Source organism: Eptatretus burgeri, chromosome 3, assembly GCF_056783735.1.
Source record: "Eptatretus burgeri isolate ZD-2024b chromosome 3, Ebu_testis_v1, whole genome shotgun sequence".
NCBI lineage: Eukaryota > Metazoa > Chordata > Myxini > Myxiniformes > Myxinidae > Eptatretus > Eptatretus burgeri.
This window is the reverse complement of record NC_140963.1, coordinates 127,832,895-127,852,695: the sequence shown is the minus strand read 5'-3', so window position 1 is coordinate 127,852,695 and position 19,801 is coordinate 127,832,895. Positions and strand designations below refer to the sequence as shown.

General features: G+C 43.1%; 1 protein-coding gene across 13 annotated transcripts in view; it reads left to right on the top strand.

Moving 5' to 3' along the window:
* LOC147030941 (uncharacterized) overlaps nt 1-18,947 on the top strand; it is a 58,781-nt gene extending 39,834 nt beyond the window's left edge. For 5 of the 13 annotated variants that reach the window (XM_085875529.1, XM_085875534.1, XM_085875532.1 and 2 more), the window contains 4 exons: nt 8,065-8,179; nt 8,920-8,997; nt 17,020-17,310; nt 17,398-18,947. In XM_085875529.1, coding sequence (XP_085731655.1) covers nt 8,065-8,179; nt 8,920-8,997; nt 17,020-17,092 — 266 coding nt within the window. In that variant the 3' untranslated portion in view covers nt 17,093-17,310; nt 17,398-18,947. Of the gene's footprint in view, nt 1-8,064; nt 8,180-8,673; nt 8,761-8,919; nt 17,311-17,397 lie in introns of all 13 variants that reach the window. The other 8 variants (XR_015056572.1, XR_015056573.1, XR_015056571.1 and 5 more) reach the window with 5 other exon arrangements.
* Nucleotides 18,948-19,801: the final 854 nt, after the last annotated feature.

Here is a 19,801-nt window from a genome sequence, read left to right as displayed (position 1 = left end):
TAGGGATCGTGTGACGGCGAGCCGAGTTTTTAGTGTGCAAGCTTGGTAATATATATATATATATATATATATATATATATATATATATATATATATATATATATATATATATATATATATATATATATATATATATATATATATATATATATATATATATACACAAACACACACACACACACAGACACACACAGACACACACAGACACACACAGACACACACACACACACACACGAACAAGTATTTGATACACTGCCGATTTTGCAGGTTTTCCCACTTACAAAGCACGTAGAGGTCTGTAATTTTTATCATAGGTACACTTCAACTGTAAAAGACGGAATCTAAAACAAAAATCCTGAAAATCACATTGTATGATTTTTAAAATAATTAATTTGCATTTTATTGCATGAAATAAGTATTTGATCACCGACCAAACAGTAATAATTCCGGCTCTCACGACCTGTTAATTTTGTTTTGAAGAAGCCCTCCCATTCTCCACTCATTACCTGTATTAACTGCACCTGTTTGAACTTGTTATCTGCATAAAAGACAACTGTCCACACTCAATGAATCAGACTCCAACCTCTTCACAATGGGCAAGACCAGAGAGCTGTCTAAGGACATCAGGGCCAAAATTGTAGACTTGCACAAGTCTGGGATGGGCTACAGGACAATATAGGCAAGCAGCTTGGTGAGAAGGCAACAACTGTTGGTGCAATTATTAGAAAATGGAAGAAGTTCAAGATAACAGTCAATCTCCTTCGGTCTGGGGCTCCATGCAAGATCTCACCTCGTGGAGCCTCAATGATCATGAGAAAGGTGAGGGATCAGCCCAGAACTACACGGCAGGACCTGGTCAATGACCTGAAGAGAGCTGGGACCACAGTATCAAAGAAAACCATAAGTAACACACTATGCCGTCATGGATTAAAATCCTGCAGCGCACGCAAGGTCCCTCTGCTCAAGCCAGCACATGTCCAGGCCCGTCTGAAGTTTGCCAGTGACCATCTGGATGATCCAGAGGAGGAATGGGAGAAGGTCATGTGGTCTGATGAGACCAAAATAGAGCTTTTTGGTTTAAACTCCACTTGCCATGTTTGGAGGAAGAAGAAGGATGAGTACAACCCCAAGAACACCATCCCAACCATGAAGCATGGAGGTGGAAACATCATTCTTTGGGGATGCTTTTCTGCAAAAGGGACAGGACGACTGCACCGTATTGAGGGGAGGATGGATGGGGCCATGTATCGCGAGATCTTGGCCAACAACCTCCTTCGCTCAACAAGATCATTGAGGATGGGGCGTGGCTGGGTCTTCCAGCATGACAACGACCCGAAACACACAGTCAGAGCAACTAAGGAGTGGCTCCGTAAGAAGCATCTCAAGGCCCTGGAGTGGCCTCGACAGTCTCCAGACCTGAACCCAATAGAAAATCTTTGGAGGGAGCTGAAAGTCTGTGTTGCCCAGCCACAACCCAGAAACCTGAAGGATCTAGAGAAGATCTGGATGGAGGAGTGGGCCAAAACCCCTGCTGCAGTCTGTGCAAACCTGGTTAAGAACTATAGGAAACGTCTGATCTCTGTAATTGCAAACAAAGGTTTCTGTACCAAATATTAAGTTCTATTTTTCTGATGTATCAAATACTTATTTCATGCAATAAAATGCAAATTAATTATTAAAAAATCATGCAATGTAATTTTCAGGATTTTTGTTTGAGATTCCGTCTTTTACAGTTGAAGTGTACCTATGATAAAAATTACAGACCTCTACGTGCTTTGTAAGTGGGAAAACCTGTAAAATCGGCAGTGTATCAAATACTTGTTCTCCCCACTGTATATGTGTGTATGTGTGTATGTGTGTGTGTATGTATATATATATATATATATTTTGTTGTGGATTCCCGCCGGCGTGCGAATGACCGCGTTTAACCAATAGCGGCCGCTTCGCCCACCGAACGGACAATTTTGTTGCGGCTTTCCGGATCAACGCCGAAACCCAGCCACGGGTGTGCTTTAAGCACACCACAACCTTGTCCGTATTTTACCCGCGCGTTTCAGGGTCCGATCGCTGAATCTTCGATTAACCTCATTACTCGCGCGGGTAGATTACCGAGAGATTGTACCTCAGTGGGGCCGCTTGGAAACGAGCCGCTTTAGCAGCTCGCTTCCTTTTGGGATAACCGAGCGGGGTATTATCGCGCAGCCCCGTTGGACCCGATCACTTTATCGGCTATTTAACAACCACCTATATTCTGAGTGCAATATGGCAGTTCAATTTAGGGAAAGGACGCAACGAACCCGATAACATTTAAACGAGCACATTTATTTACAAAGCACATGTATACGCTGATGCAATTCTGCAAGGCTGAACACGCACACAAGTATACAACCAACAAAAGCAATGCAAAAGAGCTACGACCATCTATCTATTATGTGCACACTTAAAAGTTCCACTTACGAACATGGTGCCACAACGTTCAATCAAAAGCAACAAAGAGAAAACCCCAGGAAAGACGAGGGGTAGACTGGACCTCTTGGGTCTTTATTTCACGGAGCTGTGATGACCGCAGAAGCTCCGCGAGGCCGGGCTGGTTACCTTCACCTTTGAGGTTCCTCGCTGGGGCGACCCGCGACGTCCCGTCCCCACCGCAGCTGTCGTGACCGCGGTCCGGCCCAGGCCCCGTCCGATGGCCTGGTGATTCGGGCCCACCGGCAACGCCTCAGAGGAACGAACGGGTCTTTTGCTCTTTCAGAGTTGATGCTCTCTTTGAGCCCGTCCGTCCCTCAGCGCTGCTTGGACTGTCCCGAAGCCCGATCACCATGGACCGTTTGATGCTGGCTGGCGACCTCTCTCCGGCTCTCCCAACGTCCCGCACACGGACGTGCAGTTCTGCGCGGCACGGCTGGCCTGCTGTGCTCCCAGCTCCGTCTCATCGGCGAACCCAGACCTTCCACTGCCCTCCACTGGACTCGAACTTTGCTCTTCACACCACACCAAACCCCGACCGACTGCGCTGCACTGGCGCTCTGCGTGCCTTTTATAGGGTTTGTGAGGCGAGGTTTGATCTCCGCTCTTTCCCCTCTGACCCCCACTGGCTCCGCCCCTCTTGATCCCCTGATCCGAATTCCGAGGCGAAGCTTGGAGCGAGCGGACGTGGTAGAAATCACCATCGCTGGCGCCCACAAAGGAGTGCGGACGTTGTGGAAATCACAGGCCCTGAAAGGAGGAAACCCCCGCGTTTTTCTGCAGCGATCTTGCCGTGGTCGGCGCAAAGATGGCGGTGCCCACGGAGTTGAAGGTGAAGCGATGTTTCGTTGTTGGGTATTGGGGGAGATGTGGTTAAGGAGATGGTGGCTGTGGTTGGTGTTGTGAAGAAGGTGGTTGTGTGAGGGCGGTTGTGGAGATCGATGTTGGTGGTGGAGGTGGTTGTTGTGAAGCGGTTGGTCGGAGCGATGGTGGTGGAGGTGCTTGTTGTGAAGCGGTTGGTCCAAAATAACGACAGCAAAAGAATAATGGCTAACTCAAAGATCACAGCCCCGATCACACGAATAAAACCGCAAAACATCGGTGTGGAAATCTATCTGAACACAGACTTATTGACATAACTGATCAAAGGACCTACATGGTGCTCTGCGAATTTCCACAGCTGCAACAATATATGTGTATATGTATGTATATATATATATATGTATGTGTATATATATATATATGTATGTGTATATATATATGTGTATATGTATGTATGTATATGTATGTATGTATATATATATATATATATATATATACATGTATATATACACACACACACACACACACACACACACACACACACACACACACACACACACACACACACACACACACACACACACACACACACACACACACACACACACACATCACTTTGTCTCAAAAAGTTGTGGACGAGTTATGACAAAAGAAGGTGGATGAGATGGTTCGGTGACAAGAACTCGTGGATTAGATTTTGGTTCAGATCCAGGCCATCGGTGTTAAACAAAACATGAAGTGTTCCACCTGGTGGAGGAATGCGTTCTTCCGAGCGCCTTTCTACTTTGTGCTGTTTTGCCAAGTGTCACTTTCTGAGTGATTTTTTTTTTTTGTCTTTTTCATTTGTTTGTTTGTCTGTGTGCAGGATATGTCAAAAAGTTGTGGATGGATCCAGATTAAATTTTGTGGACAGGTTTAGTGTGTGACAAGGATGAACTGATTCGATTTTTGGTGCAGATCTTGATCAGACAACGAGAATTTTTGAAAGTGATTCTTCACCATTGAGAGACACTGCAAAACCGATATATAGCACGATCTCAAAAAGTTGTTGACGGATTCGGGCAAAACTTGGTTGACGGGTTGGGTGTTTGGCAAGGACGAATTGATTCGATTTTGGTGAAGATCCGAGTCTGGATTTGGATTCAAGAATTATTTAATTTTTAAAGCGATTCTTCGCCATTGAGAGATTGGGCTAAATGAATAGTGGTACCTCTACATACGAATGTTTCAGGTTACGAAGCGCCTGAACGGGAAAATATTGCCTCTAGTTACGAAGGCGTTTCAGGATACGAAGTCAAAAATACAGTACAGTACGCGCTGCTTTTCGCTGCTCCCAGAATTTCCCGAACGTAAACAAACTTGTAGCTGCTCTGCCATTGGCTATCGCCTAAAATCTGCCTGGCAACCTTTTGCGTATGCGTGTATCCCAGCATGCTCTTCGTGTCCCCGTCCCGCTCTGTAAATATAGTTATACTGTATACAGTCTATGGTCCTGCTACGAAGTGCTCGGACAGTGTTACAGTACAGTATGCGTGTGGATTACAGTAACTTTTATTCACAATGGACCCCAAGAAAGCAAGGAGAAAAGAAGAAGAAGAGTTTTTCTGGCCATACAAACAAAGCAAGAGATCATAGAAAGGTATGAAAAGGGGATGCGTTTGATTGATCTCGCAAAAGAATATGGCCGTAATATATCTACGATCGGCACGATAATAAAACAAAAGGAAGCCCTAAAAGCTACGGCTCCTTCCAAAGGCCTCTGTCATTTCCAAGAGGAGGTCGGCAGTGAACGATGAGATGGAGAGGTTGTTACTCGTGTGGATAAAGGAGAAAGAGATCGCTGGTGACACAGTGACAGAGGCCATAATTTGCGCAAAGGCAACCGCCATCTTCACTGACCTCGTGAAGGAGGATACAGGCGAGGGAAATTCGGCGCAAGGACTACACCAGGAGTTTAAGGCATCGCGTGGGTGGTTCGAGAAGTTTAAAAAGAGGACTGGACTTCATTCTGTTCTTCGCCATGGCGAAATTATTTCGCTGGGAAAGGGCATGGGTCTTGAGGTGGATGACGAGGACATCAACGAGCTGATTCAGGAGCACAACGAGGACCTTTCGACGAAGGAGCTGCAGGAATTGGAGGTGATGCAACACCGCGGTGCAGGAGGAGTTCAAAGAGGACGAGGAGGAGGAGGAGGAGGAGGCAGCCATTATTCCATCAGCCCAAATCAAAGACATTTTAGGAAAATTCCATGAAGTCTCGGAATTTGTTGAAAAGAATCACCCGGAAAAAGTATTCACAAGTCGGGCTATCGCGCTCTATGACGATGTCTGCCTCGCGCATTTCCGACGGATTGTTAAAAGCCGGCAAAAGCAGACGTCATTGGATCAATTCTTCACGAAACGCGAGGCAAAAAACTGCTGATAAGGACCAGTAAACAGAGGCCAAAAAGTAACGAGAATAGCAGTTAAAAGGTAAATTAATATTTTTATTATTTCCTTTATTCTTTGTTTTTTACATTATGTGCCTCTCGTTTTATGTTTATTGTGCGGTAATCTAATTTTAACATGTATTTGTTTCATGTTCTGATGCATTTTTATGATTCATTAAAAAAAATGTCCGAATTTTGCGGGGCTTGGAACGGATTAGCGCATTTACATTCAAAAGGCGTCTCTACTTACGAAGGTTTCAGGTTACGAAACTACTCCCAGAACAAATTAAATTCGTAAGTAGAGGTACTACTGTACGGCACAAAATCTCAAAAAGTTGTGGACGGATTTGGATAAAACTTGGTTGACGGGTTGGGTGTTTGGCAAGGACGAATTGATTCGATTTTTGGTGAAGATCCGAGTCTGGATCTGGATTCAAGAATTATTTAATTTTTAAAGTGATTCTTCACCATTGAGAGATTGGGCTAAATGAATATACGGCACAAAATCTCAAAAAGTTGTGGACGGATTCGGATGAAACTTGGTGGACATTTTGGGTGTGTGACCACGACAAATTGATTAAATTTGGTGAAGATCTGAATCCGGATCTGGACATGAGATTGCTTAATTTTTTTAAGTGATTCTTTTACCATTGAAAGATTGGGCCCAAAACGATATATCGCATGATATTTCAAAAATGTATTGGGCCCGATCGATATGTTCTCGTGGATCAGGCATTACGTGGCGGAGGTATGCGTTCTATCGACCGAGTGCCCTTTTAGTTGGGACTATTCATTGCTGTTACAGTTTCAAGCATGACGTATTTCATTTGCACCTGGTGTTTCAAATTTTTTTGCGAGTTGGGTTTAGAGATACCTTCTCTGGCTTGGTGTCTTCATGCTTGCATACAAGTTGAATTACATGCTCTTGACTTTTTGACATATTCAGCAAGTCCAACAGATGTTATTCTGTGCACATGGTTGAGTTCCATCAGGCCGCTGCTGCCTCCTTCTCTCGGCAGGTCCATTCTCTTGATGCATTGATTTTTGTGGATGGTGAGGAGTTTCCTTGTTTTGTTTGATATCAAGTTTGTCGATTTCCGTTTGTTGCCAGTTTATTATTCTGCAGCTGTATTGGAATTCTGGTATTGCTTGTTGGTTGACAACTTTTATTTTATTTCTCGGGGTGAGATATGTTTTCAGGATCAGCCTCATTCTGCGCAAGTATTTTTGGCAGCTGTTTTGCGCATTTGTTTGTGACATATTTGGTGGCCCTCTTCGACTACGTGGTATTTGTATGATGCTTCGTAATCCAGATCCTGTATTGTATCTCGGTCGATTTTTATGTTCACTTTTGTTGATTTACCCTCCAGGAATGTGCACTTGACACACTTATCAAGGCCAAATTACATTTGAATGCCATCAGAGTACCCTTTCACACATTTCAGTTGTTCGACAAATTTTTCATCGTCGTGCAAAGAGTCTTAAATCATCCATGTACAGTCGATGTCACCTTTCCTGTCTCTTTGAAAGTTCTCTTATTTAACATAAGGGTGTAATCATGTCCTTGCTCATTAATGAGGTTGCTCAGTGGGTTTTGGGATTTACCTTGTGCGAATGCATGCATTTTATCATCCATGAATGTGGAACAATATCAAAAGCTTTGTTGTCATCTATCCAGGTTGTGGATATGTTGGTTCTTCTAGTTTTACAGTTTTTGAGTATGGCCCTGTTTAGTCGTAGGTGGTCTATTGTTCCATAGCATTCTCTTTTACATCCCTTATGTCTTGCTTCTCGACCTCCTTCTTGCATTACGTGGTGGTGCATAATTTTTGTGGTGATTCCCATGAGAAGTTTTTATGTTGTTGGTGGACATGTTATTGGTTGATACTTATGAGTAGTTAGGTTTCATTTGTTTGTCAGTGTGTCTCTTCTATAACACCAAAATAATGAAACTTGGAGGCTCAAAACTTTGTGTGTATACGAAGGGAACTCCAAGGTCGTGCATGAATGAAAATTGGGTGTTTGGATGAATTTAAACACCCATCCCTTTTGAAGACAATTAAAGGCCTTTCATTGAAATAAAAACAGGGTTTATCTTTGGCCAGCACACTGTCCCTCACAGTTATCTTAAGCTTTGTTTTGGCTGCCCCCCTCCCCCCCCTCTCTTCGTATTCCCCTCAGTGAAGCGACAGGTGGTATCTGCTCGTCAAAATTGTGAACAATATGACATTGTCATTTCATTTAAATGTTTTATGTCCCAAATGCTCATCTCATGTCAAATTGCTTTCTGGTCTTCCTGCTCTTTATCTCCCTCGTCACCTCCTTGGAACTCTCACGGTGATTACAGGAAGATCTGAGCATCCCAAAATGCCGTCTGCAGTTCGAAGACTTTATGATGATGGAGATGCAACGTCTCACAAAGTACCCACTTCTTCTCGAAAATGTGCTCAAGTGCACGGCAGGTTTGTATATTATTGAACGTTTTTCGCAATTTTAATTGGTTCGTGAGATAATAGAAATGTTCACGTCTTATAACTTGATACCAGTCATGTTGTTCGCTGCTTTTAACTATCTTGATAAATATCAATGAGCTCTGCAGTTTTCTAGTAAGCCGAAAAGGCTGGAGTTCTGAGGATGCTCTGTGCTCTGCAGTCCAATTATTTGGGCCATACATCCTGTAAAGAGGTTTCCAAACTGAAAGGGAAACTTTATCCTTGTATCCACAGTTGCAAATAGCTTTGATGATTAAGTTAGAGTTTTTCACTCTCATCATCATCTTGGATGAGAGGGATGATTGGCTTTTGAACTTCTGAATACTGGTGTTGATGTCGAGATTCAAAATACTGATCCAGGCATTCCCTTCTCCTGAGATGAACGAAGGTTTGTTGGGCTTTTGATACAAGGGTCTTTTTGGTCTTGTGAGCAATTCTGAAATCTCTTGCAATTTTGCATCCAGACGAGGATAAGTTGCAGCAGGCTGTGAACTGGTCGAGACATCCTCTTTCACATTAACAAGGCAGTGCGGGAACATAAATATGTTCAGGTGGACCATTTTTTTTATTTTATGAAGCAGTTGCTGAACCTTGTCTGGAATTTTCTTGTTTTCTCTCGACCGATTTGAAGCTTCATGCTGGTTTTGTAATTTCTCACTTCATTATTGTTGCCCAAATAACCCTCTTACCCCTTTCACTATTATCATCAGAAACTGGAGAACCATCAGAAAAAGCTGGGCCTGTCAGACCTTCAGTGCTCAAGTAATCCATTGGACTTGGAGTTCAAGGTATCCAAGCTGTACTTTCCATTTACAAAATCTATTTTTGTGTTTGTGAGATCTTGGTGTATTTCTGTACTGGCATCTGAACATGTTTTTTGTACTTCTTTGATCCTGAGATCAGATTTGGATGATGCTTGTAAGACCCCATCCCCGATGTCGGTCTCTTTAAAACAGTGGAAAAGTTGCAAGCTCAACAACATATTTCGCACCCCATGTTTACCCAATAGAACTTTCAGCGGACTCAAGATGTTGTCTTTGTCTTGCCCAAATATCTGCTGGGGTGGGCACCATGCACTTGTTAAATTTTGGTTTTAAATTGGTCTAGGATTATTACCAGCCAGGAATTTTCAGAGAGAATGTCTACCCACTTGCGATACAAGATGTTACCTTTCAATTCCAGGGTTTCCCATTGAGCCGGGTGTGTCTTTGTTCATGCTCAGAGGAGGGACCTCCTCCCCGTTGGGGCTTTTATACTCGGACACATTCGTATACCGGTCTCATCAGGGAACCCTCCTGTGAGGCCGTGCTCCATGCCAAAGTTCCAAATTCTCTCCCGCAGTTTGTGGTAAACCGAAGCTGCATGAAGTAACCTGTTGTGCGAGGAATCCCAAAACTGGTCCCTGTCCTCATTCCTCGTGCAGAATTTAGTTGTATTTTTTTCCAGGCAGGGGTGTCCACAGAGTGCATCGGCATTCCCATGAGCCTTCCCGGCTCTATGGTCACACTAACATTGTACGGCTGCAATACAACCACCTTGCAATCTGATCATTGGGTTCCTTGAACCATAAGAGCCATTACAGGGAGGAATTGTACATTCTAACCAAAATTTTTTGGCAAACCGCATAGCTCACTGGAAGGACACGCGGGAGAGCGTTTACTTACCTACACCACGCCACACCTGATCCACGAGAATATATCAGGTCCATTGCATTTTTGAAGTACCATGCGAGAACAGTACTATATAGTTTTTGGCCCGATCTCTCAATGGTGACCAATCACTTTAAAAATTAAATAATTCTCGTATCCCAATCCAGATATTCACCAAAATTGGATCAATTCTTCCTCGTCACACACACAGCATGTCCACCAAGTTTCATCCGAATCCGTCCACAACTTTTTGAGATATTGTGCTGTGTATCATTTTTGGCCCAATCTCTCAATGGTGAAGAATCCATGAAAAAAATTCTCGGAGTTGGGTCTGGATCTTCACCAAAATCTAATCAGTTCATCCTTGTGACACACCCAACCTGTCCAGAAAATTTCATCCGGATCCATTCACAACTTTTTGAGATATCATGCACACAGACAGAAAGGGGTGAAAACCTAACCTCATTCACTGTGATGGTGGTGGCAACTCATTGCGAGTGAGGCAATAATTTTGCTCTGGTCAACTCATGGCGAAACTGTCATACGCCATCACTCTTTCCACGCCTCCCCCCACCCCCGCTCCTGTGCGTGAGACAAAATTGCACCACCTCCAATCAATGGCTTGCAATGGAGACAAAAACAATCCTTCCTGGCTTGCATCCGTGTCAAGGGTAAATGTCCCGTCATCGGTGGAATAAGCTAAAACAGGTGTGGATATCAAACACTACTTTCATTTGAGAATGGTATCGTTGCACTCCCTTGTCCAATTAAACCTCATCCCCTTTTCCAAAAGCTGATGAAGGGCTGCCCATCACTGCAAATTTTGGAACAAAGCAGTGAAGTTTGCCTGGCCACATCTGCAAAATAATAGGAGCAGAGTCCCCCCAAAAAACCCCAGCACGTCTTAATGTTGTGAGGTACGGGCCACTCCTCCAACGCTGTGATTTTACCTGGGTCGGTTCTAAAACTCCGCTTGACCTATCACGTGACCAAGATCGGTGACCTCTTTCACAAACAAAATACACTTGCTCAATTTCAAACCTGCCCGAGATGCCCAAACTGGTTTGGTGTACACCAACATGATTGCCATGGCATGGCATGGAGCCTCGTACACGCTTCATCAATCTCTCAAAGGTTGCGGGGACATGACACAAACCAAACAGCATCACGGTGAGCCAATACAATGCCTTACCTGTGGAAAATGTTGTTTTCTCTTTTCCTGTCTTGTCCATCTCCATCTGCCAATTCCCACTCTTAAGGTCCAAAGTTGAGAATCAATTTGAGTCTGCAACAGCATCAAGAGTGTTGGAAATTCTTGGCAGGGGATAAGAGACTTTGAATGTCGTGTTGTTCAGCTGGTGATAGTCTACGCAGAAATGTGTGGTCTCATTCTTTCTAACCAGCACACCCGGTGACCACTGTCAAATAATTCTCAATTCCTCTTGTACATTTGAGTCATTTATCCTTTCATGGAATTTTTTGAGTTCTTCCATAATATGAAGGGGTAAAGGGAGTGTGGGGGGGGGGGGTGTAAGATCATAAGACAATGTCTGATCATCCGCGAGACAGAATGGCGCCATGACTGCAGCCCTTTGGGTGCTGGAATAGATCACACATGGCCTCTTGGTTGTGGTTATCCGGAGGTCAGCCTGAATTCAGAGAGTTGGGAAACGGTTTACAATCTCAAATTCAGAGTGTGAAGATACATCTGCACATTACCTAAACACACATTGCATTGAAGCCAGACTTTCAGATGCGAATATAATTGTTTATATATGAGAATCCCTCAGCAAAATAAAATCCATGTTGTATTCAAATACATTTCCCATTAAACGGCAACAACAATACATTGTACTTTATGCGAATGACATTTAATTTTTCAAGTGAATTTTCAGTCAAGTTTCGTTGGCAACATTTTATGTTTTATCACCCTTTAACCCATTATGCTAATTTTGGAGAAAATCCACAAATGTACCTTTGTCATTCAGACGACATCACCATCATTTTCAATTTTACGAATTAAAAAAGTTAACATAGGCAATTCTTGAAGGAACATTCCTTCAAGAAATTTTAACTGATGAACTTTTTCATCAAACCCCAATAAATTTGTCACGACATCCGTCGTCCATTGGCCTCCTCCATTCTGCCCGAATCGTGCATTTCCAAACATTAAAACGAAACATCAAAATCTCGTCACCAGCCTCATGAACCTCTGCATGGTTCTAACCAGGCATTTCAATCCTTCCTCAAACAAGCCACTCTTTGTCATCCACTTGTTTCAGGTGTGTTTTACGCTCTGCCTGTAATGTCTCCACCACTTTTTTGAAATAATCACCCAAATCCACTCGTGCCACTCTTATGCCTTCTGTCATCTCTCAATTTGCAATCGCTTTCGGTACAATTTCCAATCAAAATGTTCACATCCCCATATGGCCTGCTTCTTTGGCTCATTGGAAGGGGAGTGAGGGAACGAATCCCTCATTACCTATTACATGACCCCGCCACCTTTCCGCCATGGCTCAAAGAGGTCATGTCTCAATTAGGGTTGCAGTCCACCCCCTCCTTTTCTCCAGCGTTCATGGAAATCAGGTAAACCCCAATCGGTGGAATGACCTCCCCCTCTTCTCCATAACTCCCTGAAGACAGATAAACCCCACTCAGCGAGCCAAACCACTCGTGTGCTCAGAAAGGTCTGAAGACCAAGTGACACACGCCAGCGCTGCCTGCCACTCATCTGCACTCCACTCCAAAGTTCCTGTGAGGCTGAAAGAGAAATTAAAATCCAATTTATAAAGCCTGCTCCTGGATGCAGCACCTCCAACTCTGTAAGAACCCATGCGGAGATGTCCACAATGGTTTCTGTACCCTGGCTCAAGTTCTGTCCTGTTGGCATTTCTATTTCCCCTTTCACCTCCAACCTATTTCCCATGTTACCACTCGTTCCACGCTCAGGACTTCCACACACAGCAGGCTGCACACATTCCAAGGTTATGTGTTCACCTTCCACACCTTCAACCTTGCCTGTGTACTGACCAACTGCCTCGCACTCCAGGGCTACATTCTCGACCGCCAGGTGAATACCCACACACACTTCGGCCTCAGCAGCACAAACCGGTGCTGTAGTCTGGACTCGCAGCATTCGTTCACAGGCACTCCACACACACATTCAGGGGTCATGCATACGTACACCCCATCGGACAGAGTCTCTTCATTCACATAAAATTCAATTTTTACCTTAAGCTCATCGTCCGCACCATGTATGCATGTACCCACGTACCTGCTTCGTTCCAGAGTCACCTCTGTCCGGTCGCTTCTCTCCATCAGGTTGCTCATCATTGATTCACCACACTCCTCTGGGGCTGTCAGCTCCACATGCTGGACCTGCTCAACATGTATTTCATTCGTCAACAACTCCGTATGCTCCCTCAATGTCTCCTCCGCCAGGGTTTGCTCTAATTGTGGTGTCATCCGACGAGTGATGTGAATCAAGTTCCGCACCACCAACACCACTCCCTGCGGTGATGTCACACATCCCATATTATTGTGCTATTCTCCTTCCTGGCTCCATTTTATTTCCCATTCGAGTCGTTCTTCTTCTCTGAGCCTTTTTGAGTTGTTCGTATCTTTCTGGAGTTTTTCCATCTCTGTGGACTCCAACTTTGCTCTCTCCTTGAGTTGGTTAATTTCAAATTCATATTGTTTTTGTTTTCTACCCCACCGTCTCTCATGTTCTTCATTCTCCAATCTCATCGTTTCTTTCAATTGGCTGATTTCCTTTTCCCATTTCATTCGTCGTTCTTTCACGATCTCCGCGTACTTCAACCTTGCTTTCTCCTTTAGTTGTTCTTGTCCTTCTTTTTGTTTCATTCCTTGTTCTTTTTGTTTCTTATCCCACTGTCTCTCTTGTTCTTCCTTCTCCGATCTCATCGTTTCCCTCAATTGGTTGATCTCTCTTTCCTGTTTCATTCGTTGTTCTTTCGCTACTCTTTCTTGAATCTCATTCTTTAATCTTGCCTTGGCTTCTAACTGTTCGATCTGCACAGTGTGGTTCCTAAACGTGTCATTCTCCTTTCTCTTTCGTTCCTCTCTTAACATCCTCAGTTCGTTTTGTAATTCCCTCTCTTTGCTTTGGTGTTTCTGTAACTCAGAAGCTTTTCCCCTATTTTCTTGCTAATCTCCGCACCTCTTTCACATGCTTCCTCTCTCAATTCGTCCACTCTTCCCGGATTCCTTGTTAATTTCCAGTTCATGTGCCAGTACATTTCCGCTGGACTTTAATTCCCGAAGCTGTTCGGACTTTTCCAACAATTCTTCCTTCCTTTTCTCCAGATTTTTCTCTCCTCTTTTTATTTCCTGTTCCAGGCTCTCCCTTATCTGATTGCCTGATGTTACCTCTTTCTTCAGTACTTCCCATTCCCGTTTTTCTTTTTTCATTCTTCTTCCAAGCTCTTCCTATCCCAGGAGTTACTAATTTGCTCCTCCTCTATTCTTTTGTTCAGTTTGCTCTTCTCTTGTTCCAACTTATGGGTACTCCCCTCCAGTTTCCTCATTTCTTCCTGTAGTTCCTTGAACTGTCTCCACTTTTCCAACAATTCTTCCTTCCTTTGCTCCAGATATTTCTCTCCTATTTTATCTTTTGTTCTCGGCTTTGTCTTATCTGATTGCCTGATCTTACCTCTTCCTTCAGATGTTTCAGTTCCAAATCGTGTTCACATTTTTCCTTTTCTCGCTTTTTTTTTCCATTCTTGCTCCAAGTTCTTCCTATCCCGAGAGTTCAGTTCCCTCAAATCATGCACCACAAACCCACGCAACCAGTCTGCTTTTGTCGTTTCTCCATGTGGTTCCTCGACTGTGCTGGCTAAGTCCTCTTCCAGCCCCTGAATTCGTTCCTGTGCATCGGTCAATTGTTGTGACTCCCCGTGCACATCATCCTCCTGAACCTCGTCTGCGTGCCGTTGTGCCTCGTCCAATTCAATCTGCAATTCCTTCATGTAATTCTCATAACACCTCACCTGTTCCAAGGCATCCCCCAATTGCGTCTGAAGCTTGCCAATGTTGGTGTCGTCTTGCCTCGCCTTCCATGGTGCATGCCGTGACCATGTGGTCTGAACCGGTGGCTGGGAGCCTCCGCCTCGTGTTTTGCCGTTCGTTGTGCTGCAATTAGCCCTCTCCCGCTTCGTGTCGTGCCAAGGTGGAGCCGCGCCGCCATTTTGCAACTCCATTTTCTTTATAATTTGCAAGTTTTTCCTCCGATCCGCTCAAACATAAAATCAAATCAAATTTGCACCGTTTTTTCTTCGCTTCTCGAAACCAATGTCCAAGGTGCGAAATGCACCACTTGACAAATATCCCGCTCCTGACACCAGTTGTGAAGGATCCACGACGGAGGGATTCGAGCTGTCGGCAATCAGTCCTCAGCAGTTTTTTTTTTTTTTTTTTTTTTTTTTTTAAGAATCGGGTGAATCTATTGGTGCGACACGAAGTGATTCAAGGTTGAACTTCATACCCGAATCAATTGATTTATTGGGGAACACGACACAAGCAAAACATTCATGACAATGCTCTTATTAACAATCTTTAACCCGTTCTTAACTCTGGAACTACGGACTACAGGTTTCGAGGGGGTCCCTACTGAGATATGCCTTGTACAACACGTGCAGACAAAGACAGACAGTATGCATGCAAGACAGAGAACTTGGTGATGTCTCATGGACGAGAGGAAAGTGTCAAAAAGCACGAATGTCGCTCGTAACAAGTGGATGTCCATGGATTCGAGCCCCAATCTCGAATGCGCCGCGTGGCAAAATGGAGGTGTCTTACTCTTGCTCCCTTCGCACCGCACGCGGTCTCCGCGCGCTCTGACCCCTCGTAAGGTCGACGATGGGTCTCAGCTGTGCACAAGAGAAGGCCCAAATCGAGGTGCCTTTCTCCGGCAAGTGGATCGGCAAACGTGTCGAGTGGCACGGCACAAACAACACGTCATTGTTTTCCGATGAAGAAGCCCGTAATGGCCGTGATATCTCTGCTATTATGTGAAAAAGGGCATTTTATCCCCTCATATTTTGGTCAAACCAAACGCACGTTAACCCCACTTTTTTGGCAAACATTCTATATTTTCTTCGTTTTTCAGTGACTGGAAGCGTTTATATTGAGTGAAACCCAAAAAGGTGGTATGAAATGATTCCAGAAGTGACGAATTGAACGGAATTATTTGAATATGATTTTTCTGACCGCTGTCGCGCTTTTGCAACGCATTTGCGAATTTCGACGTGCGTGTGTGCGTGTGTGCGTGCGTGCGTGCGTGCGTGCGTGCGTGCGTGTCAGTGGATGATAAATTTTGCTTCTGGGATGCCTCGTCAAAGGAATGGGGAAAAAAGGGAAAAACTATCTGACACAAGCCCCAAAAGCTCAAGTTGGGACACACTTCCTCCCCACCTTTCCCCTTCCCTCCATACAAGCAAATGAAAAGTTGAGACTTACTGATGAAAGCACTTCTTCCCCTCAACGTAATCAGTCCTGTCATATTTTCATTTTTCTCAAAGAGCGAACCAACAAATATTTGTCCATGTTCGACTTTTATGAACAACTTAATTTTTTTATAACATTCATTTCCATCGAGTTGACTCACAAATAATAACTTGGAACTTGGTTGTTGGTTGAAGTATCTTTGTTGAGCAGAGATAAAATGATAAACTTCTCTTCATGCTCTTGTTTGACCACCTCCTGGGCCACATATCATTTTGTCGATTCTTTATATTTTCCATCGTTTTTACAAATTTCTCATTATTTATGATTTTATGAAAGTATGATATTTTTTTATGAGAGTTCTTCACAAAATTACTTGAAGCAAGCTGTTTTCTTTTTGGGTGAAAAGCCTGGTTGAGAACCAAGCTCCCTCGCCCGAAGAAAATATGCGACTCATTTCCTTTGAAAAGACACAATCAAAAAAACCCATTGTTTCCACATTTCTGTGATGTCATCAACTTGTCCTATTTATTAAGTTTTGGCTTGTTTCATTCAGAGAATGGAGTATTCAGAGTACTTCAACCTTGTAGATCAATCTTTTTCACAAGCGGAGAGGTGAGAACCTGAAACCGATTCATTATTTGTTGTTTTATACAGAATTAAATCACAAATGACTATTTTTTTTTTTTCTCACAGGTTGTCCCCAATACCAACATCGTTGATATTGAAAATGAAGCCAATGAATATCATGAAGAATGGCAGAATATGAATGAAATCCTTTTTGATCTTCAATCATTTAGAAAATAATTAAATGACATCATGTCTCGGTTGTTGGAAGACCTTTCACACCCCCTGACGTTGGATAAGTCAAAAGAAAGGTGAGAAATTATCCCCCTGTCTGTCTTTGACTCTCTGTCTCTTTGTGGGTTTTCTTTTCCAGTTTAAACGCGTCTGGATGAATCTGGCACAAAACTCAATCTTTTGGAGGTAAATGTTTTATTTATTATTTTATTAATAGCATCATGTAATCATCTTAATGTACCCTAATGGATCCTCCCTCTTTGTTTTGAACAGAATATGGTGTCCGAGTTTCAAAATTGCAAGATATCCAAAGCAGACTGCTGCGAAAGAACGTTAATTTTCACAATTGAATATTGACCCAAAGAAAAATGTTTAATGTTTTCAATGTTGATTAATTTATATCACAATGTAACAAAGATTTTGTTTGAGTGAATTTTTTGGTTGTTTATCTTTTATTCGGTCGTAAGAATAAAGAAAATTCATATCTTTCATGTCGCTAATCGTTATTCAGGAAATGATATTTTTTGAAAAATAACAAAAATTGTATATTTACTTAAGAAAATTGCAAAAAAATGAAACGACACAACAGTGTTGAAACAAACAGGGATATGCTTATCAGAAGTAAAATTTCGCATACTACATCTTCCATAAGACTTTATTGAAAACGCATAGATTTTCTGCTCTTTCTTCGGTGAAGAGGCTGGGTTTCTCGGACCAAACCCCAGATGCAGTCGCCCATCATACGCTCATTATAATGGCCCTGGTAGCGCTTCTCAAATTCCATCACATCTTGGTGGAAGCGCTCACCATGCTCTTCGGAGTAGTCTCCCATATTGGATTTTAAAAAATCCAAATGGGAATGCATCGTGTGCAATTTCAGGGACATTCTGCAACCCATCTCCCTGTAGGACTTGAGAAGATTGTCGACCAGTTCACGGTAGTTTTCTTCCTTGTTGTTCCTCAAGAAGCCCTGAACAACTGCAACGAAGCTGTGCCAGGCACGTTTCTCCGGTGCCAACAACTTTCCGGAGAACTCCGGGTCCCTCATTGGCTTTTTAATTTGCGGCCCAACGAACACCCCTGCCTTTATTTTTGCCTCCGACAACTTTGGAAATACCGCTTGGACCGACAGCTTCCGCAAACCACGTGTGGCACCCAACTCTTGTCCTGGTCCCCAAATTGAACTCCAGAGTACGCCTTGTAAGCCGAACAGAAGAGGTTCCCTTCAATGATGGTGTACTTGACTGACTTGACATTCAGAAAGACTCCGCAGACATAGCAGAAGTTATCAGGATCATGCTTGCAGGAACCTCGAGCAGAAGCCATCATGAGACAATATCTTTTAATAAGAGAACAAATATAATAAGACGAGTTGAAGGGAAAGAACGGAAACAAAATGTAACATATATCAAATGACTACTTGAATGAATCATGTAAATCATACTTGAATAACCGACTTGAAAAAATCATATTTTTTTCAAAATATTTTCTAAATCACAAAACGATCAACAGTATGCTATGTTTTACTTCTGATTAGCATATCCCTGTATGTTTCAATGCTGTTATATAGTTTCATTAATGTTCAAATACATTTTTCTGCAATTTTCTTATGTAAATATACAATTTTTTGTTATTTTTCAAAAAATCGGTGTCATTTCCTTAATAACGATTAGCGACATAAAATATGTCATTTCTTCATTCTTACGACCCAATAAAAGAGAAACAACCAAAAAATTCACTCAAACAAACTTTTTTTTTTGTTACATGATGTTATTTATGCTTTGCTTACAATTATTTAATTCTTAATTACAAGAAAAGAATAAAGGAGGTGAAAAGGGGAGGGTGGGTGGAGGGTTAGGGGGTAGGTGCGCTTCCCCAACGACCCACCACTCCCCCTCATCCCGCCCCCCCTTCCCGTTTGTGTGTGTGGGGAAGGGTGGGGGGGTGGGATGAAGGGGTGTGGTGGGTCAAACGGGGCGCACAAGGGGAAGGGGTGTGGCTTGTGTGGGTGTGGCTTGTGTGGGCGTGGCCTGTGCGGGCGGGGCCTGTGCGGGCGGGACTCGTGTGGGCGTGGCTTGTGTGGGTATAAACAAAGAAGGGTGGAGCAATTTTTTAATTAAATAAACATTTTGTGTGTGGGGAAATAATCACGAATCATGTGGATGTGGATGTGTGTGTGGGTGTGGCTTGTGTTGGTGGAGTTAATTTTTCAAGTTTTTTTTTTTTCAATTTTTAATCTTTGTCTTTTGTTATTCCTGTGAATAAAATGAACCTAAAATCTCTTCCCCCTCTCAATCATATAATTTTAATTCCTTCTCTGAAAATGTGATTGTTGGTTCTTGAAATTCATCAGCAAATTGCTCTTCAATCTCAATGACATCAAGAGAGCCGAGAAGTTATTTGAATTTCCAAGCCCAAGTTTCAATTGAGCACTGATCATCTTCTTCACGATGAACCTCTCAACTTCTTCACTAAAGGTTGGATTTTGTATCAAAGACAAATTATACATTTCTCTCTCGGCTTCATGTTTTTCTTCCAACGTCGTGTTATTCCTGTAATCAATATCATGCTTCATGCATGCTTCATGCACACTTCATCAACCCTATTGATAGGTTAGCTCCACGGTTTAGGATTGTCAGCCTCATCTAATCGTTTATTCAAGTTTGTTCTTGGACCA